The sequence below is a fragment of the Trichoderma ghanense genome (assembly GCF_004382785.1).
Source record: "Trichoderma ghanense strain CCMA-1212 chromosome Unknown scaffold_3, whole genome shotgun sequence".
Taxonomy (NCBI): domain Eukaryota; kingdom Fungi; phylum Ascomycota; class Sordariomycetes; order Hypocreales; family Hypocreaceae; genus Trichoderma; species Trichoderma ghanense.
Window position 1 is genome coordinate 1369507 of NW_027395666.1, and position 26518 is coordinate 1396024.

The 26518-nt window shown below is 55.3% G+C and overlaps 14 protein-coding genes across 14 annotated transcripts; 9 read left to right on the top strand and 5 right to left on the bottom strand.

Moving 5' to 3' along the window:
* Positions 1 to 857: 857 nt before the first annotated feature.
* CCMA1212_003767 (uncharacterized protein) lies at positions 858 to 1040 on the bottom strand (the record flags this gene model as incomplete). Its single annotated transcript, XM_073701102.1, has 1 exon — positions 858 to 1040. One exon carries the CDS (start codon positions 1038 to 1040, stop codon positions 858 to 860), a length of 183 nt encoding a protein of 60 aa, XP_073560316.1.
* Positions 940 to 6296, top strand: CCMA1212_003768 (uncharacterized protein; the record flags this gene model as incomplete). Its single annotated transcript, XM_073701103.1, has 2 exons — positions 940 to 1003; positions 1102 to 6296. 2 exons carry the CDS (start codon positions 940 to 942, stop codon positions 6294 to 6296), a joined length of 5259 nt encoding a protein of 1752 aa, XP_073560307.1.
* Positions 6297 to 8954: 2658 nt separating this feature from the next.
* On the top strand, positions 8955 to 9470 carry CCMA1212_003769 (uncharacterized protein; the record flags this gene model as incomplete). The annotated part of the gene is made up of 1 exon (XM_073701104.1): positions 8955 to 9470. The coding sequence occupies one exon, from the start codon at positions 8955 to 8957 to the stop codon at positions 9468 to 9470; it is 516 nt and encodes a 171-aa protein (XP_073560308.1).
* Positions 9471 to 9743: 273 nt separating this feature from the next.
* Positions 9744 to 10202, top strand: CCMA1212_003770 (uncharacterized protein; the record flags this gene model as incomplete). The annotated part of the gene is made up of 1 exon (XM_073701105.1): positions 9744 to 10202. The coding sequence occupies one exon, from the start codon at positions 9744 to 9746 to the stop codon at positions 10200 to 10202; it is 459 nt and encodes a 152-aa protein (XP_073560714.1).
* Positions 10203 to 10746: 544 nt separating this feature from the next.
* CCMA1212_003771 (Secondary metabolism regulator LAE1) lies at positions 10747 to 12132 on the top strand (the record flags this gene model as incomplete). The annotated part of the gene is made up of 5 exons (XM_073701106.1): positions 10747 to 10884; positions 10962 to 10978; positions 11053 to 11138; positions 11214 to 11941; positions 12025 to 12132. The coding sequence occupies 5 exons, from the start codon at positions 10747 to 10749 to the stop codon at positions 12130 to 12132; spliced, it is 1077 nt and encodes a 358-aa protein (XP_073560713.1).
* Positions 12133 to 12513: 381 nt separating this feature from the next.
* On the bottom strand, positions 12514 to 13164 carry CCMA1212_003772 (Uncharacterized protein; the record flags this gene model as incomplete). Its single annotated transcript, XM_073701107.1, has 1 exon — positions 12514 to 13164. One exon carries the CDS (start codon positions 13162 to 13164, stop codon positions 12514 to 12516), a length of 651 nt encoding a protein of 216 aa, XP_073560712.1.
* A 648-nt stretch (positions 13165 to 13812) lies between these two features.
* Positions 13813 to 15094, top strand: CCMA1212_003773 (Mitochondrial metalloendopeptidase OMA1; the record flags this gene model as incomplete). The annotated part of the gene is made up of 3 exons (XM_073701108.1): positions 13813 to 14365; positions 14444 to 14886; positions 14948 to 15094. 3 exons carry the CDS (start codon positions 13813 to 13815, stop codon positions 15092 to 15094), a joined length of 1143 nt encoding a protein of 380 aa, XP_073560711.1.
* A 488-nt stretch (positions 15095 to 15582) lies between these two features.
* CCMA1212_003774 (uncharacterized protein) lies at positions 15583 to 15992 on the top strand (the record flags this gene model as incomplete). Its single annotated transcript, XM_073701109.1, has 2 exons — positions 15583 to 15682; positions 15835 to 15992. The coding sequence occupies 2 exons, from the start codon at positions 15583 to 15585 to the stop codon at positions 15990 to 15992; spliced, it is 258 nt and encodes an 85-aa protein (XP_073560718.1).
* Positions 15993 to 16909: 917 nt separating this feature from the next.
* CCMA1212_003775 (L-2,4-diaminobutyrate decarboxylase) lies at positions 16910 to 18555 on the top strand (the record flags this gene model as incomplete). The annotated part of the gene is made up of 3 exons (XM_073701110.1): positions 16910 to 17753; positions 17822 to 17943; positions 18013 to 18555. 3 exons carry the CDS (start codon positions 16910 to 16912, stop codon positions 18553 to 18555), a joined length of 1509 nt encoding a protein of 502 aa, XP_073560717.1.
* Positions 18556 to 18689: 134 nt separating this feature from the next.
* CCMA1212_003776 (uncharacterized protein) lies at positions 18690 to 18971 on the bottom strand (the record flags this gene model as incomplete). The annotated part of the gene is made up of 2 exons (XM_073701111.1): positions 18690 to 18693; positions 18742 to 18971. 2 exons carry the CDS (start codon positions 18969 to 18971, stop codon positions 18690 to 18692), a joined length of 234 nt encoding a protein of 77 aa, XP_073560716.1.
* Positions 18972 to 19515: 544 nt separating this feature from the next.
* On the bottom strand, positions 19516 to 22198 carry CCMA1212_003777 (kinase-like protein; the record flags this gene model as incomplete). Its single annotated transcript, XM_073701112.1, has 7 exons — positions 19516 to 20658; positions 20714 to 21008; positions 21076 to 21449; positions 21504 to 21650; positions 21710 to 21820; positions 21875 to 22012; positions 22076 to 22198. 7 exons carry the CDS (start codon positions 22196 to 22198, stop codon positions 19516 to 19518), a joined length of 2331 nt encoding a protein of 776 aa, XP_073560715.1.
* Positions 22199 to 22444: 246 nt separating this feature from the next.
* CCMA1212_003778 (uncharacterized protein) lies at positions 22445 to 23577 on the bottom strand (the record flags this gene model as incomplete). The annotated part of the gene is made up of 4 exons (XM_073701113.1): positions 22445 to 22650; positions 22953 to 23106; positions 23166 to 23356; positions 23559 to 23577. The coding sequence occupies 4 exons, from the start codon at positions 23575 to 23577 to the stop codon at positions 22445 to 22447; spliced, it is 570 nt and encodes a 189-aa protein (XP_073560710.1).
* Positions 23196 to 23507, top strand: CCMA1212_003779 (uncharacterized protein; the record flags this gene model as incomplete). Its single annotated transcript, XM_073701114.1, has 1 exon — positions 23196 to 23507. One exon carries the CDS (start codon positions 23196 to 23198, stop codon positions 23505 to 23507), a length of 312 nt encoding a protein of 103 aa, XP_073560709.1.
* A 309-nt stretch (positions 23578 to 23886) lies between the features above and the next one.
* CCMA1212_003780 (uncharacterized protein) lies at positions 23887 to 25914 on the top strand (the record flags this gene model as incomplete). The annotated part of the gene is made up of 1 exon (XM_073701115.1): positions 23887 to 25914. One exon carries the CDS (start codon positions 23887 to 23889, stop codon positions 25912 to 25914), a length of 2028 nt encoding a protein of 675 aa, XP_073560107.1.
* Between the last annotated feature and the right edge of the window lie 604 nt (positions 25915 to 26518).

The window sequence follows — 26518 nt, forward strand, 5'->3', positions numbered from 1 at the left end:
ACAGAATGCTACATGCATGGGTCAATGGTCGGAGCAGACATGAACCCCCCAAGCCCCTAAACTCGTTAGCGATACGCTCAATCCCCTAAACCTGCACCGCTTCCCCCCCCCCGCGANCCCCCCTAAACTGCCCCCCCATCCTACCGGCGATAGAGCTTCAACCCCCCCCAACCGGCGACGGCTAATCCGCGGCCACCGCCTGCATCCGGGCTCTCGAGCTTCCAAGTTGACCGTTGACCGCATCAACACACGTGAACCTCCCCTGCGCATGCACTGCGCTTCTCCGCCCCCAATCAGACCGACCGGTTCGACACACACAAAGGGCCACAGAGGGTCGCTCCAGTCCAGTCGGCAAAGGAGGTCCAAGATCCATCCACCGCGACCGCGTTTCTCCTGGCGACCGCCGATTCCTGCTTGTGCTTTGCTTGCTTGCGTCGACGATTGTCTGTTGTGCATCATCCCCCGCCACTGACCTTCGCCTCTCTGTCTGCCGTATCTGGTTTCTCATCGCCCGCCTCGACCAACGCCGACACTGAGCGCACCCTCGAAGCGGCCTTTTGCGCCATCCAAATCCGGCGCATCCCTGGGAACCACAGCCCTTGCGACGGTCGCTTGCGAAACCGCTCGACCTCGGGGATTTCGAAGCTCTTCGCTGCGGCTGCGAGGAGGTGACGGAGAGAGGCGGTAGCGCAGCTCGAGGCATGGACACGAAAGCCTGACGGGACTGCAGTTCTTTGTTTTCTCCTGGAGTTTTCTGCCTTCCTTTGCTCGTCTTGTCTGTGACGTTCGCCTGGAAACGCATGGGGGTTTCGTTCCGCTAGCTCTCCCTCATTGCACCCGCCGGCAACGATTCACCTTCACCGACCCGGGCGCATTGCCCTCAAATCCGCGCGGCCTCCGAGGGGACCAGCATAGGTCCCCGCATACATTCGAGCAGCCATGGCGCCAGCTGGGGGAGGAAACATCAAGGTGGTGGTGAGAGTGCGGCCGTTCAATGGCAGAGGTGGGTTCATCAGCTCGCGGCCGTCAAGCGGCGTCATTCTAGGCGGTCACCGGCAGGCTTGCGCGAGACGAGCCAGAGGCTAACACGCTTGGCTACAGAAATCGACCGCGGATCAAAATGTATCGTCGAAATGCAGGGGAACCAGACCGTCATCACCCCGCCGGAAGGTCACTCGGTCAAGGGGACCAAAGATACCGCCCCAAAGGCGTTTGCCTTCGATCGGTCATACTGGTCCTTCAACAAGGATGCTCCCAACTACGCGGGCCAGCATAACCTCTTCGAGGACTTGGGCGCGCCGCTCTTGGACAACGCCTTTGAGGGATACAACAACTGCATTTTCGCCTATGGCCAGACAGGTTCCGGAAAGTCGTATTCCATGATGGGCTATGGCAAGGAAATTGGTATCATTCCCATGATTTGTCAGGAAATGTTCCGGAGGATAGACACGATTCAGGGAGACAAGTCCAACAAATGCACCGTCGAGGTGTCATACCTGGAGATTTACAACGAGCGAGTCCGTGATCTGCTCAACCCGTCGACCAAGGGCAACTTGAAGGTTCGAGAGCACCCGTCCACCGGTCCCTACGTCGAAGACCTCGCCAAGCTTGTTGTCACCAGCTTCCAAGAGATTGAGAACCTCATGGACGAAGGAAACAAGGCGAGAACCGTCGCCGCAACCAACATGAACGAAACCTCCAGTCGAAGTCATGCCGTCTTTACGCTCATGCTGACGCAGAAGAAATACGATGCTGAGACGAAAATGGAAATGGAAAAAGTCGCCAAGATTAGTCTGGTCGATTTGGCAGGTTCCGAGAGAGCCAACTCGACTGGTGCAACTGGCGCGCGGTTAAAGGAGGGTGCGGAAATCAACAGGTCGCTTTCCACGCTTGGTCGTGTCATTGCGGCGCTCGCCGACTTGTCCACCGGCAAGAAGAAGAAGGGTGGCTCTCAGGTGCCGTATCGTGACAGTGTGCTTACCTGGTTGTTGAAGGACTCCCTAGGAGGAAACAGTATGACGGCCATGATTGCGGCCATCAGTCCTGCCGACATCAATTACGACGAGACGATAAGTACGCTCCGATATGCCGATTCCGCCAAGCGAATCAAGAACCACGCCGTTGTCAACGAGGACGCGAACGCTCGCATGATCAGAGAACTCAAGGAGGAGCTCGACCTCCTGAGAAGCAAGCTTGGTGGAGGAGGGGGAGGAGGAGGGGGCGGCGGTGGTGGCGGAGGTGCCGGCGTCCCGCCAGATGAAATCTACGACGAGAGCACGCCCCTGGAGAAACAGATCGTGAGCATCACAGCGGCCGATGGCACGGTCAAGAAGGTCTCCAAGGCAGAAATTGCGGAGCAGCTGAGCCAAAGCGAGAAGCTTCTTACAGACTTGAATCAGACCTGGGAGGAGAAACTGGCCAAGACGGAGGAGATCCACAAGGAGCGTGAGGCGGCGCTGGAAGAACTCGGCATCAGCATCGAAAAGGGCTTCATCGGTCTGCACACGCCGAAGAAGATGCCCCATCTTGTCAACCTCTCAGACGACCCCCTTTTAGCAGAGTGCCTGGTCTATAACCTCAAGCCCGGCACAACCACCGTAGGCAATGTGGACACAAACGCAGAGCACCAAGCCAACATCCGCCTCAACGGCACCAGGATATTGCATGATCACTGTACCTTTGAGAACGCCGACGGAGTCGTGACTGTCATACCTCGTGAAGGCGCATCGGTCATGGTCAACGGCAAGCGAATCACCGAGCCGAAGCAGCTGCATTCGGGATATCGAGTCATCCTCGGAGACTTCCACATCTTCCGATTCAACCATCCTATGGAGGCCCGGGCGGAGCGAGCCGAGGGCGAGGGTCAGAGGCAAAGCCTGCTGCGACAATCCATCACCGCCAGCCAGCTGCAAGCCCTCACCCCGGCGCCACAGACTCCTCGAACTCCGGGACACGAAAGGTCATTTAGCAAAGTCTCCGTTTCAGACAGCGGAGAGATGATTTCCCGGCCTGATTCGCCAGCCTTCTTTCAGCGCAACGGCAAGGACTCTGACTGGTCGCTCGCACGAAGAGAAGCTGCCGGCGCCATTCTCGGGACTGACCATAACTTTGCCAGCCTGACAGATGAAGAGCTCAATGCATTGTTTGAAGAGGTGCAGAGGGCTAGAGCGGAGCGTGTGAATGGGCGCGACGATGGAGACGATTCCGAGTCAGCCACGTCGTACCCGATCCGGGAGAAATACATGTCCACGGGGACCATTGACAATTTCTCTCTCGACACGGCCCTGACGATGCCCTCGACGCCCAGGCAGGGGGACCAAGATGACCGGTTCAGGGAAGTACGGGAGGAGTTCCAGTCTCAGTTCGAGAGGCAAAAGATGGAATTCCTCGGCCAGCTCAAAGGCGCCGAGGCCTCCGATATGGAGGTTGAAGATATCAAGCAAGAAAAGGCCCGCATGGAACTCGCCCTCCGAGAGCTCAAGGAGGACATGGAGAAGCAGCTCAGTCTTCAGCGCAAGCAGTTTGAGGAGAAAATCGAGAAGATGGACCCCCTGAAGCGCCCCAAGGCCAGCCCCAGACTGTCTGACGGGGAGATTGCCGTTGCAAAAAAGACGGTCAGGGCGTGGCGAAGCCGCCATTTTGTCAAGATGGCCGAAACCGTGCTCCAGAATGCACATATTCTGAAGGAAGCGCAGATCATGAGCAACGAGCTTGACGAGAGCGTCGTCTTCCAGTTCACCACGGTCGACATGGGACACGTGCTATGTTCCTCGTACGACATGGTCCTCAACGGCTTGACGAGCGAGGGAGACGATGTGGCGCTGGAGGAGGCCTACAAGCCTTGCATCGGCGTCCGCGTCATTGACTACAAGAACAGCGTCGTTCGTCTGTGGAGTCTGGAGAAGCTGTATGAGCGAGTGCGCGTGATGCGCCAGATGCACCAATACCTCGATCAGCCGGAATACGCCCAACACCTCAGCCTGGACAACCCCTTCGTGGAGATCAACATGCCATCGTACACACTCGTTGGCGAGGTCGACATTCCCCTGAGGGCCGTGTTTGAGAGCCGAGTGCAGGACTTTGCGCTGGACGTCCTTTCCCCCTACACCTCTCACGAGGTCGGCATGATCAAGCTGTCGATCGAGCCATCTCAGGCCCGAGCACCGACCAATACGCTCAAGTTCAACGTCGTCATGCACGAGATGGTGGGTTTTGCCGAGCGAGAGGGCACCGACGTCCACGCCCAGCTGTTCATCCCGGGCATCTCGGAGGAAGATGGCATCACGACAACGCAAATGATTCGAGACTTTGACGAAGGGCCGATCCGCTTCGAGAGCGTTCATAGCATGAGCGTACCCTTGTTTGCGACGCCAGAGGTTACACTGAGAGCAGCCATCTTTGCCAAGGTCTCGACAATGCACCTCGACAAGCTCCTTAGCTGGGACGACATGAGAGATGCCTGTCCCACGGCTGACGGTGCAAAGGGGGCTCGCATCAACGAGTCGCAGTTTTATACCCAGGAAAAGCATGACCTGCTGTCTCGAATTCAGATTTTGGAGCTCAACGAGCAGGGAGAGTACACGCCTGTCGAGGTGACGCAGGCAAGCGAGCTTGACAGCGGAACCTTTCAGCTGCACCAAGGCCTGCAGAGACGCATCAGCATTGACATCTCGCACAGCTCGGGAGATATCCTGCCCTGGGGAGACGTCACCGCCGTCCGGGTGGGTAGGATTCAGACCATTGACGCGGCTGGCAAGTCCCCCGACATGGTCACGGATCGCGACATCTCTCTCAAGCTTGCCGGAAACCCCGTCTTCCGTGAGAACCCCAATGGGACGCGCAACATTGTGGTGCAAGCCCAATGGGACTCCAGTTTGCATAACTCGCTCCTCCTTGACCGCGTCACGCCCGAAAAGTTCCGCGTCCAAATGACCGTCTCCTGGGATATATCCTCGGAGAAGCTCGCGGAGCCCATGAGGTTCTCGCAAAAGGTGAATCTGCAAATGATGTCGCGCACTTTTGTCAGGCAAAGCTCCGTGTTCTCGTCGCTGTGGCAGAATATGCGGTTTGTGCGCTCCTCGACCGGAATCTTCACCCTGACCATGAAGCCGGCCCCGATCAAGAGAGTGGGCGACTTGTGGAGGATGAGCAGCCAACACGACTATGTCAAGGGCGAGGAGAACCTCCATAGTTGGACCCCTCGTGGCGTGTCTCTGGTCAGCGATTTCCTCCACTCCAAGAAGAAGAGGCGGCGAAACGCTGAGCTAGGGGCCATTAGCAGCATGCTTGCTCAGTACGGCATTGATGTTACGGCTCCTCGGAAGCAACCGCAAGAGGCTGAGCCCCAGCCCTCGTTATCGCCGGATATGGAGCCCATCATTCCCAATGACGATGATTTGCTCAACGATACGCCCGTGACATCCCAGGCTCCATCTGTGCATGAGGACGAGGTGGCAGACGAGGAGCCTGTGGCCGGGGAGGAAGCCCCCAAGGTCGACCAGGAGGAAGCAGTGCCACAGGGAAACGGAGAGAGAGAAGCGCCGCAGGAAGATAAGCCACAGCCCATTGCTCCGCGGTCTGAATATAACACGCGGCAAACAGACCTCTTGGAACATTGCTTGAAGCTCTGGAAGAAATACCCAGACCCGTTTGTCAAGCTCTTGAGCCCAGAGAACACGCTCCCCCCTGAGAACGGAGTCACAACAGAGCCCGCCCCTCCCAGCCTCATCACAACCATTGTGCGCGTGCCCAAGAACCCCAAGGTGCAAAAGGGCGGCTATCTGTTGGTGCCGAACAACGAATCCACGCGCTGGGTCAAGAGGTTCGTGGAGCTGAGGCGGCCGTATCTTCACATCTACTCCGCTTCAGACGGCGACGAGATCGGCCTCGTGAGCCTGCGCAACTCCCGCGTAGACAGCCAGCCGGGCGTCCTCGGCTTGCTGCACGGACCAGACGACTACGACTCACCGCCACGAAGTGCCAACAACAACACGCCGGACTTCACGCCCGGTCACCGACGCACGGGTTCGGGACGGGTGATTTCGACCATCTGGACCGCCCCCAGTGGCGCGGGCTCGTCGTCGTCTGCTGGCGGACAGGGACTGCAGAGGCTCAGCGAGCGCATGCAGGCGGCCGTGTTTGCGATTTACGGGACGGACAACACGTGGCTGTTTGCGGCGCGCAGCGAGCGCGACAAGACGGACTGGATCTTTAGGATCGACCAGACGTTTGCTTCCAACGGCGAGAACACGCCTGTCAGCGGCATTATGAGCCCCGGCCAGAACAGCGACTATTGAAGAAAGGATGAAAATCAATGGTCGAAGGAAGAAAATCAATGAGAAATGAGTTTGAGGAGAATCATGAAGTAATTTCGAAACGGATTGTTGTTTCTTGTCTTAGTTTACGCGCTCCCTCATCACCCCCTTTGAAGTTTTTTTTTTCTTTTCTACTTCGTATGCCCCCCTTTTACTTTCTGAGTTTCGAGTTTCTCTACACCAACACACACACACAAACACAAACCACAAACACATACATACATATATACATACATACATACATCTCTTTCACTTTCCCCTTTTCATGTGGTCTTTACGACACAAGTTAGATTATACCCCCCCTTTTTTTTTCAGCTTTCGAAAGATGGAGATGCAAGCAGGCAAGAGAGCAGGAGAGAGAAGTGAGGGAGAATTTTGCAAGTTTGACGAATGAAGGGGAAGAGGAGACATTATAGAATAGAAGAAGTAAGGGTTTCAACTCTCTGGCGGAGGAAGGGTTTGGATAGCTAGCTAGGTAGTTGTAAGTACGAAGGATTATGATGAATGCTATAAGTGGAAGATGGAAAAAGGCTTTGTTCGTAGACTCACTACTGCTTTCGCTTCTGCAGTGTCTCTTCACAATAAGACAAAAAGGGTTCACATTCCCGCCCCGTCGCTGGACGATGAGTTTCAGGAAGGAAACGTCTAATCGGTTCGCAGAAATACCCCTCCGCGGCTTGAGCATATGCTGAGCGTAGAGGAGAGCCGTCTGGTTTGCGGGCAGTGAGAGTATAGCAGCGGTTAACTTGATCAAATAAGCATGTCAATGCATGGAAGGCCTGCCATTTCACCTTTTACCAACGGTACAGCTGATTCTAGTTGGTGGCGTGGGGGTAGTTGTTGTGGCATGCAATATTCATGCGTTGATGCCGGATGAGAGAGAGTCGCCTGAGTGCGAGCTCTGCGAGGTTCCATCCACGCTTCTCTAGCACAGGGTCCTCGTCACCAACTTGATATTTCCGCGGCGATCACATCTACCGTACGAAGCAGGCAGGGAACCCAATGCTCTCAGAGGGAAGCCCCTGTTGAAGTCGCCTTTCTTACACAGGATGTAGATGGATTCCTGTATCACAGCTTGCAAGTTGATATACCCCGTACAAGTACTCCGTATCCGCACCATTTCGTGCACGCTATCCCGTCTTGTCACATATCAGATGCTGATGAAGCATCTCTCATTGGATCATGTTGGGGCGAGGGACAGGCCCTTGCTCTAATCCTGTGTGACCCGTGAGAGGAGACCGGGGGGGAACGGACGACTCCTTGTCAGCTGAAAAGGCGCTGAGATGGGAGTTGTTATGACTTTGGCTCTGTGCCTTTGGACGTCATCTGGTGCCCAGAGACTATTTCGTGTGTTGCAAGAGCAGTGTTGAGATTCGCAGGTCTATTGGTTCTATGGGTGATGTTGGTCGCCAAGTGCGTCGCATATGACACCCGAGAGCAGTCGTGCTCCCAGAGACATTGGGTGCAGACACTAAGCTGTGTGAAATATCGTGTCAAAATGGTAGTCCAGCAGAGGATCATGCATCAAGATGTTCGGTCGAATTCCCCATATGGTTGATACGGATTTGATCGCATCTGGAGATGAGATTGACTGCGTACAAGTGAGTGCTTCGGGATCATTCCTCCGGTTCGTCAGGAAGTTCTTGCGCTGCCGGTCCACGATATCGTCGTAACGCTTGCCAGCTGACATATTTCTTTGTCTGATGCAAATACCCGAGGTAGGCCAGTCATGCAGGATGCAGGATGCATGGTATGCTCGAGATGGTAAAGCTTGGCTGTAGCTAATATGCCTGGTGTCAGAACTAAGTCGTCGAGTAACAGCCACAGCCCTCAGATACCTGAGTGTTGGTGCCGCCTGCTGTGGTGTTTATGCATCAGCGCAAGATTAACATACCTGTGAAGGGCCGTAGTACTGTGTATATCAACCCGTGGTACAGGGTAGAGATAGGTAGGGAGTCTTTGCTTCCGTGCATCGCACAACACACGTGTGCGAGCATGTAAGTTACATGTCAGATGAGGGGCGTCATTCAGGCTTCGACATGGCTGGATGCTTTTGCTCCGGGAGAGCGGGAAGAGTCCATTAGAGAAGAGGAGGGGGGAAGTCTCCTGGAGGGAGGACTTGGCGAGTCGCCCTGCAAATAAGGTGCCATTCTATGGTATAGAGTGAAGTGAAGATGCTTTGTTTGTATCATGTCTGATGACTGAGCAGCCCTTGATCCCGAGGAGGAGCAGGCAGCATCTCGGAAGCTTGCCCTCGAATAAGAGAAGCAGAAGCTGACCAGACAGGCACGAATCAGTGCATTGAGAGAAGGTCTCCCTGCCGGAGATGCGATACTCGGCAGCCCTGCAATGGAGCCCCTGATTCTATCGAGCTTCGAGGTACGAGTACCCAAGGAAGAGTGCCCAAGGTGCGGATGAACAGCAGAATGTCGATGCCGATGTCGATGAAGGTATTCAGGGTTGACAGAGACAAGTTGAAATGCCGAGTACGAGCTTGGATGATCAAGGGGAAGCAGGTACTGAATACTTCGTACTTGCGCATTCGTGTCTTGTCTGTGCATCGTCGCACCTGCCGTGTAAGAGACGCATCACAGGTGGTGGGGTCCATCAAGTCACTCCGTACCTTAGGAATCTGCAAAGATGGAGCAAGACTTGACAAGAACAGCAGCCATAGACTTCACCGGATTCTTCACGCTCGTACGATCTATCGAGACGAGATGCAGCGCCAGCTCTCCTCCTCGCCTCGTCTCTCACCCGCCTCTCGCTCGGCCGCTCCCCAACCGCCGACTCTCGTCTCCTCGCTCGAATCCCGCCTTGTTTTCTCCCAAGTGGATGAGCCGGGCTGCATATGCGGCCACAAAAAGGGAAACAAGAAACAGCCCTGCTCGTGCTCATTGGACAGGCCGCGTCTGGTTTGTCATTGAAATCTCGCAAGCTGTTCGAATGGCTCAGCCAGAGTGGGTGGCGTCTTACAACCGCCATCTGCCAGCTGCCAGCTGCCAACCGGAGACGCACACGCGCTCCCAGGTCATCCAGCACCTCGTCCCGTCTGAGATCCCTGGCTGCTGCGGCACGGTTATGCATCTTCAGGGGGCGCCAGAGACATGCTCCCTGCCCGCGGATGGTGCTGTTCGCCTGGCACCGGTGCCAGACTAAGGCGATCAAGCAACGGCCTACTCGGTACGGACTGCATGGGGTCGACGGGAGGGGGAGACAACTAGCCCCCCACCGGTCCCAGACGTCTGGGACGTGATCCGACGCTGAGCATCGCGGGCTAAGACGACCGTCGGCCTTATCCGCCATCCGCTGTCCAAGTGCCTCCAAGCGCGATCAAGGGCCTCAATGACGCGGCCGAATGACCTTCTGCGAGTGGCTCTGGACGGATAGCTCCTAGCGCGGGCCAGCCACCCAGATCAGCCCCGGGAGGGTATGTCCGGACACCTGCTTGTGCTGCCGCGGCCTGTTGATGCTTCTCGAGATGATCCAGTGAAAGCGGTCGTGTGGCATGCCAATACGCAACGGTGTCCATACCCGACTCCCTTTGCTGTCTCGATCTTGGGCTTGATGGCCCCCCACCATGTCTCGGATCCTTCTGGCTGGCCGAACCAGCTTCCCGGGTCCTGGTGCCAAGGGTCTGGTTACAGCACAGGTGATATTGTCGAGCCCAGTCCTCCACTCACACACACTTTCTCCGAGGAATTCTTTTCTCCGGGAATCCTAGACTTCTTCGTCTCACAACCTGGCGATGGGTCTCGGCTCTACTTATTGGTTGTTGTCCCCCTCGAAGCCACTGACATCCGTGCTTTTGGCGCTATGCGCTGCAGTCCCATCGGCTACTGGCTGCTCGCTCGGCCAAAAGACAATCTAGTCCAGCTCCAGGCGATCTAGTCAGGTCGAGATCGACAAGATGGCTGGAGAATAGGGAGCCCCAAACAGAGAAACACACACAAGACAAGAGGCTCCGAGCCCCCCTGCAGCAGAGCACGGTCGAGCTTATCCTGTGGACACACGACTTGGGCTTTCGGCACCATCTCAGCCCCAGTTCTTAGGGCCCCTTTCGTTACCGCCTGCTTGGGTCGGCGGTGTCGGTGTGGATGGATCTCATCTGTTGCCGTCATTCTGAAATATGCTTTCTAGCTAGTTCCGCCAGTGCCCTCGCATATCTCTAGCCCTCCGCTCTTGATCTTCCAGCTCTTCGTTAAGTGTCCCGGAGCTACCCCAAAGATTTGACGGCGTCTTCGTTTTGCCTAGCCTGCGGTTGCGCATTCCACTTACAGGCTTCATCTCACCTTTTCTCCCGCTATTTGTTCAGATCCATATATTCGAACCTCCTGTTGACATTCGACGGATGACATTGTGCCATTCGACATTCTTGCGTCTCAAAAAAATTTTCATCCTTCACGTCCAAGGCATTCGGAACCTATAGGGAACAATGGAAGAGGACCAGTCACAGTCACAGCCACAACCATCCAGGGGCGAGGGCCAAGCGGCTACGGGGTTGCAAGATTACCAGTTCACGTTTGGATGTTCTGCACCCAGTTCAACCAACGGCAGCTTCCTCGAGCCTGATGTACGGTACTCTCATCGAGTTGGCACTCCTTTCTTTTCATTAGTCGAAACGGCAGTAGCTGACCATGGCACACCCAGCCCCAGGCCGCATCCATGTGCGTAGACCGCTCCCACCTCGGTTCCCAGACTTCATCTCGGCTTCACATCACCAAGCTAATCATCAGTCTAGGATGGACGAGTCCATGTCACTGACGGAGAGCATCTTCGATTTCCCGAAGCGATTTGGCCGGACTTATCATGCGTATAGACAAGGCTGTAAGATGAAACAACAGCCCATTTCGCAGCGATGACGCAACTGGACCGTGACAACTGACTCCAATATTCTCGCAGCATACAACTTCCCCAATGACAAGTTGGAACAAGACCGCCTGGCCATACAAGATATTGCTTTCACCAAAGCCATGGGCGACAAGCTCTACTTTGCGCCGCTGGATGACCGACCTCCCAAGAGAATTCTGGACATTGCCACTGGCACAGGAGATTGGGCGATAGCAATGGGCGATCGCTTCCCGGATGCCAAAGTGACGGCTACAGACCTGTCTCCAATCCAGCCCGATATCGTGCCGGTAAACGTCGAGTTCTTCGTGGAAGATAGCTCCGAGCCCTGGATTTTCAACGAACCCTTTGACTATATCCACACCAAGACAACGGGCGGTTGTTGGGAATCCTACGAGACTCAGATCGTGCAACAAGCTTTTGATACACTCTCGCCCGGAGGCTGGCTGGAGGCTCAGGAGTGCGCCCCTGTTCCTCACTGCGATGATGGCACGCTCAAGTCGGACAGTGCGCTGGCCTTGTGGTTCGTCGACTTTCTCAACGCCGCTGTCGAAGCCAAGCGCCCTCACGCGGAGTTTGGCTATCTCAAAAACATGCTGGAGCGCGTGGGATTCGTGGATATCCATCAGAAGATATTCAAGGTCCCTCTCAATGGATGGGCCAAAGACCCAGTGCTGAAGGAGATTGGCCAGTTGATGGAGACGAATATGCAAATGGGGTTGAGTGCCTTTTCGCTAGGGCTTTTCAATAAGGTCTATGGACGGACGCCCGAGGAGATTGAGGTGAGAGATTTGCCATACTGCTTGTGTAGTTTCCCTTCGACTACATTTAGGAAGTGGCGAGCTAACAAAGACTGTGCCTGAAGGTATCGCTCGTCGAAGTCCGGCGAGAGGTTTCGGATCCCTCGATACACGCGTACTTGCCTATATTCGTCGTTTGGGGAAGGAAGCCGTTTCCGGGGGAGAAATTATGACAAGGACATCCTGGTGACATCCTTCTACTACTACTGTCTATCTCTTTCTGGTTTCCTTGTTTTCTACTTGGATAAATCTCCCAAGGCTTTCTTGGCAGGGACACCACGGCGTTTGGGATCGGTCAATTCGACCGTCAAATGAAACTGGCAAGGACTTGGCGTTTCATGGCGCAGCTGACGATCACTTACATATAATGCTACGTGAGATTGTGGCCGTGTGGCTTGTAATACGAGCTGCAAGAGAAGAGTGATCGGTTGGAACCTGAATAATGTGAGTTGCTTCCTCCTGAAGGAGGTACATAGTTCAAACGAACAAGCTAGCTGGCTCTACATGTCCCTTGCAGACTGAGCCTGAGCTTTTCACATCCCCACATGCCAAGATCAATGCTTGACGAGCCACTCCAGCGCCTTGGCCTTTTCCTCGGGCAAAATCTCTGCTAGCCGCTTGCGAGACAGAAACTCATGATCAGCATACTCGAAGCCCGGCACAACAGTCTCGGAAATGAGCAGGCCGTTGCTGCTGGTCTCGCCATCAACGTCCGGCAGAAGAAAGCTCGCCTTCCAGGAACCACCCTCCACCACCCACTGCAATTTCTCTCCCTTTTCGATGTTCGGTCCAACAACAAACGACTCAATCCGGCCATCCGGATGAATCAGCACATATCGCCCACGACCCCTATGAAGGGTATGAACAATGCGGCTGCGATTCCGATGGAACGAGCCGAGCGGGCGGTTCGGCGTGAGGTAGTAGTAAATCGTTGTGGAGAGGCGCCGGACGGCGGGATCAAAGTCCGGGGCGAGGCCGCCGACGAGGTCGATTGTGCGCTGGGAGAGGGAAGCAAGCGGGTAGGGGGAGGGGATGGTAGTGGGGTTGACGTGGGTGACTGCGAAGTAGCCTCCCTCTACGTGTTCTTCGAGGGAGAGGACTTTGAGGGTGAAGGAGACGGCGGGGGATTCGGGGGTCGATGAGGAGGAGGGGGGGGTGAAGGATGGGACGATGGGGGTGAGGTCTGGGTGTTGGGTTGCGCTCATGGTGAGGGTTTGGCGGTTTTGATGGGGGATTTTGGTGGTGGATGTTGTGGGTTTGATGGTGAGCGTTGCGATGGAACTATGGAGTCTGGTGGATGTTGAAGTTGAAAGGTGAAAGAGCTGTGAGGAGGATTGCTTATGGGCTGAGCTTGGAGCTGTCGGGATTGCATCATCGCAGTAAGCTGGACGGATGCGCGCTTACCAAAGAGGTAATTCCGACTCACCGCCCGGCCGAGGCTTCCGCATGAGCTTCTACAGGTTGCTCCCAGATTATCGGGAGCATTGGTAAGGACTTGGAACTGAAAATTTTGGACCAAGCGTATAAATTCAAGCAATTAATTGAACGAAGCAACCGAAGAAACATCGCCGGAATGATTGAATGAAATGGAAGATCAGCGTGATACCCACGGTCTTGGGCGATTCTGCCGTGTAGCTACAACAAACAGTACGAACTTGCACCGAGATTGTAGTTTCTGACGTAGCTCGAATCTCATCCGTCTGATCTCTTCCCATCGTCAACCTCGACATCGTACGAGTCAAGGTCAAAACCCCCGGCGACGCCACCTTTCTATCCGCAGAGGCACCGTCTGGGGGTTTGTAAGAATAAGGGCAACGACACCAAGAGGAAAAGAAAGGCCCCCGTGAGAGATCATGTCCCGCCATCTACTCCGGAGCAGCGGCGTCGTGCGCTTCTGCTCGTCGGATGCGCTCCTTCACAAGCGATCATCCGGCGTGTTGCTGGCCATTGCTCGACGCAATGGCATTGCCGCCGGCTCCTACCAAGACACGTCGTGTCTGGAGAACAAAAGGTTCTACCACGACGACGCCCACGAGCGCCTGCGCAACGCAAAGCCCCTCGTGCCCGACACCATCGCAGGCAGGCTCTCGCGCGCGGGCAGCAGCCGCAACTCGCGCGCCGTGGTCGTCGCCTCGGTCGTGGCCGCCGTGGCGTTTTACCTGTACAACTCGCAGACGTCGCCCGTGACTGGGCGCAGGCGCTTCAACTTCCTGTCGGACGCGCTGGTGGCGCAGGCCTACTCGAGGGCGGCCGAGGCCATTGTGCGTCAGGTCGAGGAGCAGGGCGGGCACTTCTTGTCCAACTGGGATCCGCGGACGATGCTGGTGCAGCGGGTCATGAAGCGGCTGATTCCCGTCAGCGGGATGGAGGACCTGGACTGGGAGGTGCGGGTGATTGCAGACAGCCGTGGGTTGCCTTGTCTATGTGGCATCAGGTCGTTTACTTGGTGAAGACGACGCTGACTTCTTGTTTGATACATCGCAGGGACCGCCAATGCGTTCGTCATCCCCGGCGGCAAAGTCTTTGTCCACAGCGGCATCCTCAACGTCGCCCGCAGCGAGGACGCCCTGGCCGCGGTGCTTGGCCACGAGATTGCGCACAACACGGCCTCCCACGCCGCGGAGCGCCTGTCGGCCGCCTGGGTGGGCAACCTGACGGCGGGCAGCCTCTTCTTCCTGGCCGGGGCGCTGCCGGGCCTGGCGCTGTTCGGCCTGTGGAACGTCATCGGCGGCTACTACCTGCAGGACCTGCTGTTCTACCTGCCCATGGGGCGCAAGCAGGAGAGCGAGGCGGACTACATTGGGCTGATGATGATGGCGGAGGCGTGCTACGACCCGCGGCAGGCGGTTGGCTTCTGGCGGAGGATGGAGACGATTCAGCGGATGGGCGGGCAGGAGGTTCCCGAGATGCTTAGCACGCATCCATCGGTATGTTTGCCCTTTCACATTGATGACGGCATGGTAGTCTCTGGGCTAACGATGCAAGTAGAACGAGAACAGGATCAAGAAGATTGAGCAATGGCTGCCAGAGGCGATGAAGAAGCGCATGGAGAGCGACTGCAGGACAACGACGGCATATGCCGATCGGTTCAGGGAGGCGCTGCGGAGGCGACGGCCGGTGGTGGTTGAGATTTAGCAAGGGCTGTCGGATCAGTTGGACTTGAGTGTCTGCGTGAGCATTGCCAATGGCTTGGATTCAACAGCTGCTGGTGTATCTGGATAGAAATAAAGTCGTGTAGACCAGTCAACTTGATTGACGTCTCAGTCTCATCTGATGCTCGTCTGTCTTAGTCCTGTCACGAGAACGTTTGCAATCGGCACCTCGTCATTCGTCGGGGGGCCCAAAACGGTCACAAAATCCGGGGTCAGTTGGTCTGTGCCGAGGTAACTTTTCGAGCTCCAACCGGGGCGCGGAGAGCTCAATGCCGCGCTTGTCCCTTTTTCTGGAGCATCATCATCACCTTGTCTTCTCTCTTTTTCCTCGAACCAATTTCTTACTTTTATTTTTCCTTACTTGAACAATAATACAAGGCATCCCGAGCAAAGCGCCCGAAGAGCAGAAAATACTGTACACGCGGCAAACCGACCCCAAAGTCAGAGAATATAGACGGAGATTACAACAAAATGGCCGACAAGTCCTTTACCACCGCCGACGTCGGCACGCACAACAACGATGAGAATGGGTACTGGCTGATTGTCGAGAATAACGTCTACGACGTCACCAGTACGTTTCCCCCCCCCTCCTTTCTCCCTACCTTGCCTAGATTCCCAGAAGTAAAACAACGACGACACCGAAGAGGAGCGGGAAGAGAAAGAGTCCTGGAAAGGGAGAATGACTGTCAGAGAAAGCTAACGTGCGTGATGATGGCTCTGCAGAATTCCTCGACGAGCACCCCGGCGGCTCCAAGATCCTCAAGCGCTTCGCCGGCAAGAACGCGACCAAGGCGTTTTGGAAGTATCATAATGAGAGCGTGCTGGAAAAGTATGGGGAAAAGTACAAGATTGGGAGCGTCAAGGAGGCTGCGAAGCTGTGAAAACAAAAACAACACACAACACACAACCGCTGAGGGTGGGGTTTTTTGTTTGTTTGTTTTCCGATGACAGGTATACGGGGTTTCGTTTGATTTGTCAAAGACGGGAGAGGAGATTGCTCTTCATTGGCGTTTTTATTTTATTTTCATTTTTTTGTGCTATCTTATGAGTTGAGTTTTTGGGAAGAGAATGGCTGGGTCGATCTGTTGGGATACAATTGTATACAGACAGCTTCTCTTGGGCGAATTTCGCTTGAATGCGACTTGCATTCGCATTTGCCCAGGCCCGTCAGACTGGGGTAATACTGGTAGCGCACTGAGAAAGGGAGAGAGATTCGTCTTACATTAGGTATGCCTCGAGCATGTGCGTGCTTACCTGCCAACAGAAATCATTCCCCAGAAAAAAGAAAACAAAATAAAGCACATATGGATTGCTTTGCTTTCGAAATCATTGATATAGAACACCCGCCAGGAAATCAACCATACATGCCTCGAGAACGCCAAACTACAACAATTTCATGGTAGAACCGCACAAAGGAGGCCGAAGAGCGGTGACTAATTACCCCGAATTGAAAGGATCGCTCCCCCCAAAGGCTCGACAGTTAACCTCTTTGGGCATCGCGCTGAGAACCTCGAAGCCCGCTGGCAGCATCTCATGAAGCAAGCAGAAAGACTTTGCGATCCCTAGAGCAGAGCGGTGGAGAAGGGTATCATTGTTGCTGTGGCTTCTTATATATATAATAATGTCCATGCCTCTCATGATCGTTCATTTCACTTTGGTTTCTTCTTTTTGACGACTGATTCATGCCAGAGCTGGATATCCGTAGAGTGAATATATCACCGAGTAATTGGCAGCCCGTCCTCATCTCGATACAACCAAGTCTCTTCTACTCATCCCTCACTTATACCAAAAGCTCACCATGTCCGACCTCTTCGACATCGCAGCCCAAACCCTCCGCCTCCAACAACGAGACCTCTCCCAGCCATCCCCCCGAAAAAGCCACATCCTCCCGCCCCTCGCCCTCATCCACGCCGCCTCAGCCGCTCTCCCCAAAGCCTCCGACCCGGGCTTCCTGTCCGGCCAGCCCGCCGCAGACGTCGCCCGCCACATCACCGAGCACATCGTGCCCGCGCTGTGCGGCCAGTCGCAGTCGAGCCGCTACTTTGGCTTCGTCACCGGCAGCGTGCTCCCGCTGGCGGAATGGGCCGACAATGTCGTCTCCCGCATGGACCAGAACGTGCAGGTCCATCTGCCGGAGCAGACCGTGTCCACCGTTGTCGAGAACGCTGCGCTGGAGATGCTGATTGGGCTGCTGCGCCTGGGATCGGGGTGGAAGGGCCGGACGTTCACGACGGGAGCAACGGGCAGCAATGTCCTTGGGCTGGCCTGTGGGCGGGAAGCTGTTCTCGCGAAAAGGGGTGCGTCGGTAGGCGAGCTGGGTCTGCTGGGCGCCTGTGTCAGAGCGGGAGTCTCTGACATCCAGGTCCTCACCAGTGGAGGCCATAGTTCGCTCTCCAAGGCGGCCAGTGTCGTTGGTCTGGGGAGAGCTTCCGTCAAGGAGCTGCCTCGAAGCGCTGCTCAGCCGTGGAAGTTGGATCTTGAGGCTGTCGAGAAAGAATTGAGTCGGCCTGGAACAGCAAGCATCATTGCTGTGAGCATGGGAGAGGTGAATACCGGGGGTTATGCCCTTGACGATATCGACGAGTGGAAGAGATTGAGAGAACTGGCGGATCAACATGGGGCTTGGATCCATGCGGATGGAGGTGAGTATCTATTCGCGCCCTCGGGGAGGCTGCGTGAAGGCGGCGCAATGCTAATTGCTTGATCATAGCCTTCGGAATCTTCTGCAGCGTTCTGGAAGATCGAGACGAATATCGGCTGCTTCACAAGCGAGTGAAGGGCATCGATCTGGCCGACAGCATCACAATCGACGGCCATAAGATGCTCAATGTTGTATGTCAATCCCATTATCGCTTTCCCAGCCTGTGCCTTTCTCTGTACCCAACTCTCTGACACCCTCAGCCATACGACTGCGGCATGTTCCTCACCCGCACCTCGTCCATCCTGGAATCCGTCTTCGTCAACCCCAACGCCGCATATCTCTCTTCAGGCCCAAACGCCAGCATTCCGTCTCCCCTCAACGTAGGCCTCGAGAACTCGCGACGCTTCCGCGCTCTGCCAGCCTACGCCGTGCTCCTCAGCGAGGGTCGTCCCGGCTTTGCTGGGCTATTCCACAACATGACCCAGCTGTCTCGCAAACTGACCGTGTTCCTGCGCGACTCGCCCTATTATGACCTGCTGCCCGACGAGAGCGGCGATATCGAAGAGACATTCATCATTGTTCTGTTCAGGGCCAAGGATAGGAAGCTCAACGACGGATTGGTGGCCAAGATCAATGCGACGAGGCAGTTGTACGTGAGCGGGACCAGCTGGAAGGGCGAAAGGGCCGTGAGGGTAGCCGTGTCGAACTGGAAGGTCGATGTCGAGCGGGACTTTAAGGTGGTGACGACGATTCTAAACGACGTTGCCGAGGGCAGAGAATTCGACATCGAGAAATGCGCGTAATTGTAGCAGATAGAAATCAGAGAAGATCGTTTGTCAGAATCAATGTCGCTTGCAGTCCGAAATGCATCGCCTCCTCCAATCCCTCCCTCTCTCTTTCTCTCCTCCTCCCGATAGATCCCAGCTTCCTCCCCCCCCTAACTCTCCCACATCGCTCTTCTTCTTCTTCCTCTCCTTCCTTAGCCAAACTTCTTGGATCCTCCCTTCTGCGAAAGCTTCTTGCCGCCCTTCTTCCCCGGCCCAATCAGCTCCAAATGGCCCGCCCGCTCGCCCAGCAGCGCCTCCGTCTTGGCCGCCATGCCCGACGTGAACTTCTTGAGCATCTTGTCCGCGCTGGCCTTTGACTTCTTGGGCTTGGTCACCTTGGACGCCTGCCGCTTCGAGTGCACCGCCTTGGGCGCCGCCGCCTTGCTCGACATTTTGATCGAGCCTTGCGCCATGTTTGTTTGCTTCGTTTCGGGCGTTGATGACTTGAAGTTTCGCTTTCGTTCCCGGGCTTCCCCTGATTCCAACAACTCGGTCGGATCTCGATGTCTTGTGGTGTTTTTTNAAGAGGGGGCTGCTCCAGGGCATGGCGTGCTGCCACAGCGCTGGAAGTGACGGATGGGGTAGCGGTGCAGAAGGCCTTTGGAACACCCGCGGATGAGATCTCGATCCCTGGCGCTGATGACCAAAATCTCACCGATAAGCTTAGATAAGGCACAGTAGCAACACTCACAAGCACTAAACGCCTGCCGGCCAATGCAGGCGTACTTTATGCAATCTTCATGTATCTCAATATGTATGAAGCTCATTATTAAACGACACGGAAAGGTGTTGGATGGGTCCTATTATAGGATCGATCATTACGAATGAATCACGGCACTCCAACTCTAATCCCAACGCCGGCTTGTTTCGCTATATACAACAACGACCACCTTATTCAGACAACAAAAATGGGACACTATGTAACCCCCTGAAGCTCTACCACTCACCCCATCCATCATCATCATCAGTCTCTTTAGGCGCCAAATCAATCTTCTTGGCTGCAGGTTTCGCCACTGGTTTCGCTGCAGGCTTCGTCGCTGTCCTCGTCACGGGCTTCTTGGCGGGCGCGGTCTTGGACAGCCCCTTTGGCAAGGGCTTGCCTGGTCCTTTCTTGTGCGCTTGCGCCGCCAGCCATCCTGCAAAATCGGGCTCGTCTTCGCCAAAGGGCGTTGCAGACGCAGCTGCAGGTGCTTTCGAGGCCGCAGACGTCGACCCAAAGCCGTCGTCGTCGTTGCCCCATGCGTCGCCTGCATCACCATCATCGTCCTTCAGATCGCCCCACGCATCACCGGCATCGTCATCGTCAGGGAGAAACTGTCCAGCAATTGCGCTGGCAGCGCTGGGCGTTGAGAGGCCTGATGCTGGAGGAGGAGAGGCCACAGCCTGACGGTGAAGAGTTGGTGCGGATGCCGCGGCTGGCTTCCTCGCCTCGGAAGCGGGTGGTGGAGAAAGAGGAGTTGGGGCCGGGCTGCTCGCAGTTTGCATGTCTCCAGCTACAGCAGTGAGCTTGTTCGTAAAGGACGAAATGGCCCAGCCTGCCCAGCTGCTTCCGGATGCTCCTGGCTGCACCGTAGCCGCTTGGGCAGTGGAAGCATCGGCTGCTTGGGGTGGAGGCAGAGCGGTATCGGGCATAGCAGCAGCAGCCTTGCGGACTTTGTGCAGGTAGATATCCATTGTTTTCGAGGCTTGGTCTCGAATCATCTTTTCTTTGTCGATCAACGCCGGGCATATGACCGGCAGAATACGGTTCGCACTGTCATCCTCGTTGAAGTATTCGGCCGTGGCACCCAGAGCCATGAGCGCAGCGTTCCGTGCGTGCACAAAAGGATCCCGCAGGGAGCGTGTAAAGGCGGCTATCAGCACCTTTGATCTTGACGATGTGCCAAGGCTCTTCGCAATCTTTCCCAGGCAAATCGTCGTGTTGGTTCGGATGCCGGGCTGTTCATCATTCGCAGTCTTTGCCAGCTGCTTCAAAAGTTCGCCGTTGATGGTGCGATCTGACAATTTGCCAATGACGACGAGGACGGATTTCAACGTCTGCTCTCGAACAACAGGCGTTACATCCGTGAATCCCGTAACCTTGTGACTTCTCATTAGCATAATGCTCGTTCACAGAAGAAGGGGGCCTGCTTACGAGTTGGGGGAAAATCTTGTCGTTGACAATTCTCTGTGACAATTGGTCGATTATAAGAGGCAGGTTGTCCAAGAGACAGACGCGAATGCCCCTATCAGGATTTGCAAAGGCCCGAATAATGAACGGTGTGATTTTCGACTCGAAGTCATCAGAAGGCAACTTGGCAGCGAGCTTCAGCACAATGGTCAGAGCTTTAGGGCCGCCACCACCAAATTCAACCGACTTGACCAGCTCCGGGAGGACCTTGGACTTGAAGAACTCTTCGGGGAAGTCATCTGTGACTTTCTCCAATTCGCTAGCAGCAGTATTAGACAGGGCAAAGCAGAGAGAGGATATGACATGCAGATCAGGAGAAGACTCACTTAAGGAACTCTTCCCGCTCATCGGGATTCTTCACTCCGAGATTCTCAATCCCCTCTGTCAAATGAATCAAGGGGGTATCGAAATATGAGCCTGCTCGGCGTCCAAGGTCGAGGAAGTTGCCAGCGCTTATCCGGGCCTTGGGGTTGGGATTGCAGAGGCGCTTGTAGCTGGCCTGCATGCTCGGGGGGATGTTTTTGGTTTGACCGGCCTGATCCGGACCATGGAACTCGCCATTGAAGACTTCATAAATGAGCGTTCCGAAATTGAACGAATCCACGGCGTACGTAGGGTGCGCTTTGGTGGCCGCCCATCCGCCCTGAGCCACCTCTGGCGGGGCATATCGACCAGAGTCGGGAACCAAGCTTCCAAAGCTCTACATGCAAGATCAGCATTCGCGTTTCCGACCGCCAGATAGCAAATCACCTACATCGAGAGCAGACTCGCTGTCCTTGACGTTGCTCAGGACCTCGAAGCCTCCTAATTTCCACTCTCCACTTTCCGTAGTGTATATGGAGCCGACTCTGAGGCTGCCATGTTTTGAGGTAGCATCGTCATTGATGAATTTGATTGTTTGCTGGAGTAGTATCAGCACTTGTTGAACCCCATGGGCGATAGCTTCGGCAGTGTTCCTACAGCGACAGTGTGTAGACCCCATTTGATTGTCTCGGGACTCAGGCTCTTCCTTCGAACGTGCCACCGGAGAGGAGTCACGCGCTCGGTAGCGATGTAAATGTATGTGTCTGTCTGGTCGCTCGACGGTCAGCCCCGAAGCGCAGCCATGGCGGTCGCATCGCATACCTCGACCGTGTCCAGAACCTTGATGACTCCCGGGTGTCGCAGCGTCCGCAGCTTTCTCAGCGCGTTCTTTGCGAGCGGCAGCAGGCTCCTCTTTGCGGCGCTGTCGAAGGCAAAGATGCTGCAGTTGGATCCGTCCTCCTAGTTGCCCGCGACCGTTAGCCTGTGCGACACCGCATGCGCAGCCAGGGGAGGCCAGCCTACCCGCCTCGTTCCGTTGTAGAGCGTCCAGATGGATTCGTCGACGTCGACCTTGTCGCCAAAGGTGTAGGGGAAGGGAGGGCCTTGGGAGATGGCCGAAGCCACGGCCGACTTGAGGAACTCCATGCGGGGGAGAGGCTATCCCAAACAAAGTCTTCGACGAGATGAGCAGCAGGAGAACGATGGCATCACAAGACCATCCACGTATCCTGCCTTGGACGAGGTCGCGATGTCGCAAAGTGTCGGTTTCAGGACCGGAAGCTCCCCGCTCCCACGTGCAGCTGCATGCGCTGGCGCTGGCGCTGGTGCTGGTGCTAGCACTGGAGAGCCTCTGTGTCCCGTCGCACGGGCGTCGTTAAGCGACTCAGGCCGCTAAAGAGGGGGCTGCTCCAGGGCATGGCGTGCTGCCACAGCGCTGGAAGTGACGGATGGGGTAGCGGTGCAGAAGGCCTTTGGAACACCCGCGGATGAGATCTCGATCCCTGGCGCTGATGACCAAAATCTGACAGGATTCAACCAGCCGTCGAACTGCCATGTTGCATTTGTAACAGAAAAGGCCGAGGGCTGCATTGATGCCACTAGGGGTCAGCCGCAGGGCAATACTTGGCATTTCACGGAGATCAAATCAATCTCAAAGACCTGAGATACGCCTGTTCAGCCCATGCCGCGCCACCTGTCCCAGCTTTATGTACGTGTACCTGTACATTGTACCTACCTGGTACTTTCAGAGCCTCTGCCTGCTGTAGGCGCTCGGGCCACTTCAGCGGACGAACGCTTCAACCTTGCGGTAACCAACAACTCAATCTTCCTCCAGCCTTGCCTCCTTTCATTTCTCTCCTGCTCGCGTGCAGCCGCCGGGGAGGGGGCGAACAGCTCAAACCTGGCCTGTCTGTCGTCTCTGCTTCAGGGCTCTGCACTCCTTCATCGCCAATCCATCGAGTTGCAGGCTGCGCGTTTTCAAAGTCGCCGCGGCTGTCCGCTTCCAGAAGCCATCTGGACATCTCAAGCTGTGCCATGAGCACGGCAGCTCCCATCTACGAGCACAAAGTAAGTGGTTGAGGCAAATGCCTCGTTCGCCTCTGATTTCCCTGACATATCTGCGCCCTCTCGGCTCCTCGCCGCAATGAATGATGTCACCATGGTAAAAGGTCTGACCGAACGGAACCTCCTGGTCATGGCCGCCTGCGTCTTCCTGCTCGGAACAAGCGCTGCCGTTCACGAGAATGTGGCAAGCAGCAGCTCTAGCCAGATCCTCAGGAAGAGACTCGATCTCCAGTTTCCTTGCTGGGCGGCTTCAAGTGCTGCAAATCAACACCTCTCGCGTTGCACACGGAGTCTCTGTTGCCTCACGCCACGGACTGGGACCAAAGGCCGCGACGCACACCGGCTGCTCATGCGAGCAGTCGATCCCCAAGGAAGACGCTCGAGGCCATAACCGTTGCTGTTCCCAGCTTGAAGTCACAATAAGAAACTGAAAAGATCTGACATTGAAGAGCGAGCCCCATTTCTATTTGCTGTGCAAAACTATCCGCGAGAGGGCTCTGCTGACAAGGAAACAGATTTCACCTTCCCTTGCGATACGATTCAGGTCTCTCGTCTCAAGACGAGCGCGGCTCTCTGGATCGCTCCCCGCAAGTGCAGCGTCCTGGGGCTGATTTAACTTTGGGCATGTTCGCGCTGCAGAAATCCGTCATCTCGCCTCGGGTGATAATCACGATACACTCATTTAGCGGCTTCCCTCCCTTCCTGGCATGAGATGATATTCCACGGATATCACCTGGGGTCTTGCTACATGACTTCCAAGGCTCTCAAGCATGGATTACGATGGGACGATTAGACCAAGGGGAAGATGCTCCGTTTGGGGCTGCGAAGACCCCATCATTGCGGAAGCTCTCTGCTCTGCTCACCTTGCCCTCGACTGTCCACCAAAGCCACCTGCCCCTGAATCGACGGTTCAACGGCCCTTGCGTAAGGCAAGGGGGACTCGGCGCTTCGCTCTTGGGCGAGCATCGGCTCGCTCCGCAAATAATATCCCTCAGCAGTCCGCCTATTCTCCAAATCCAAGAGATATCATCCAGGCACACTTTAGTCAAGAATTGCCGACGCGGCCTGCCACTCATCAGTTACTAAATCACGGCGCTTCGAGCCCCATTCCAGAGAAACCATCAGGACCGGCACCCGCAAACACTGCGCCGTCGAGGCAGAATCGAGCAACCGGAGAAGATGTTCGTGCCTCGAAAATCGCGGTAGAGACTATACCGCCAAGGCCTCGAGAGCCCTATTTCGTACTAAGTCCCGATGTTCCGTCCATTGACAAGGATTTCCCAGCATATCCGCGCCAACAAGCTGCTCGAGACTTGCCAGAGAGCAGACATGTACCAAGAAAGACCAATCTCGAGGGGAACCCTGCCCTTGTGGACGAGTTGGTTCATGCGGGACTCGAGTTTGCGTCGACTTTGAGGTTATCCTTTGTCCAAATGGCCAGCGACACCCATGAAAATCTGCTCTCAGCGACCCCCTCTGCTCGAGTTGGAAATTTGGACGTGGAGGAGTTGCCATCGATCACAGTGGCCAATAAACCGAGCCGAAAGGGATCAAATCCAGTGAACTCACACAGACGCGACAAATCCACTATTGGCGTGTTTGAAGAACCCGGTCATCACTCACAAATCACCGGAAATACCCCTCTGCATCTATTCCTCAAAAAGCGAAAGGCCGATGTCGCTGATGTTCAACCAAGCATACGAGAGCCCTCGCAGATCCAGAGGAAAGAGGCGACTTCTACTTCCTCGGCACCAGCAAGGCAAACCAGATCACGATCCTCAGCCCAGCCACGCGATGGCAGTCAAACTGCTCCTTTAGGGAAGCCCTCCAAACCTCAAAGCTCCAGACTCAGTAACGACCGAGCCACAAGTCATCTACGTAGTTCAAAACGAATTCGAACTTCGAATGACCCATTATCTGTGGTAGAAGTAGCCCAAGCGAAGGCCAACGGGCGACCTGAGAATCTTGGCCACGTACGAGGGGAAACCCCTGAGGGTAGTGGGAGACACGGATCAACTCCCATTTCTCCAGGGCCTCAGCAGTCCAAGCCTCCTAACACTAGATCGACGGACGAGCGAGAGAGCATAACCGTTCCACCCCTTCCCACGCCCGAAACGGATGTCACAGTGGACGACCAGACTATGCCGGCTGCAAGACAGAGCGTGGCACGAGAGCTCAGCACGGCCAAGAGACGCGTTTTTGACTCGGCGGCCTTCGATGACATGATATATCGGCAATCTTCACTGCGTCCCCCACCAGGAGTTCCTAGACAGCCCGCGACCCGGCCCAAAACCCCTACCCAAATAACCTCGACCGGCGATCAAAGGCGATACTTGGCTGTCAATCCAGCAATCCATATGCCACACAATCGATCACATGAATGGTATAAGCAGAAGGCGCTGGAGATTCAGGGTCGAGGCGGGCGCAAGGCCTGGTTCGGAAAAGTCATTGAACGACGACGGTGGATACGGGCAAAAGAGAGAGCAGAGGGAGAGCAACAAAACGCGGCAAAGGCATCAAATAGAAAGCCAAAGCGCGTGGATCCGCAGCCCTGGTCTTACGATCGGATCATGGACTTTGGAGATGTTCCTGAGGAAGAACTTCCAGAAGATGTGCTGCAGAATCCCGCATGGGTCAAGGCGTGCGCCTGGCATCGAGAGAACGAGGCAAAGAGGGTCTTGCGAGACCGTGCAGCCAAAAAGGCGCACAGGGAAGCCTGGGACTATGCTGAACGCATCATGAAAGATCCCGACCTACTGGCATCAGAGGGCAGCAGACGACCCTCGAAGCAACGATGACGATACATGCATTATGCCTCTTTCTCCTCTCTGATATACATACTTATCTTTTTTTCTTTTCTTATTCTAATTTTCATCTCGAGATACTCCTGGCGCATTGATCTACGAATGGGAGGAAAGGGCAGACCTTGGCCCTCGGAAAGGCTACGTTGGTTGGCGTCACGGAATCACGAGGTCATCATGGTGGGCATATATCATGTTCCGATTCTCTGCTTTCCGTTCACCAGACGCAGGTGGAATTTATCGGCGTCAGGCGAGATTGCCCAGCAGTTTATACTCATGAGATGCCATGTACTCTTAGAAAGGCATCGTTAATAACAACCATTTCCATCAGCACATGCACAGTTTTGGGGGGGGGGGGGCGCTGGATCCAGATGGACTTTCCGGGTTCTAGGGAAATTCTTTCTTTTGGCGCTGTAAATCAATCGGCAAAATCCGTGCTATGTAACCCCTCCCTTTTTTCCTTTTCCAAAGCAACAACTCGAGACACACTCCATCGAGTCTATCTTGCATCAGTCCAACCCTAACCCTGGTATACTTCTTCCCCGTCTCCGTCCCTTTTACCCCCCTTCTACCTACCACCACTTCACCTCTTTTTTGAAAA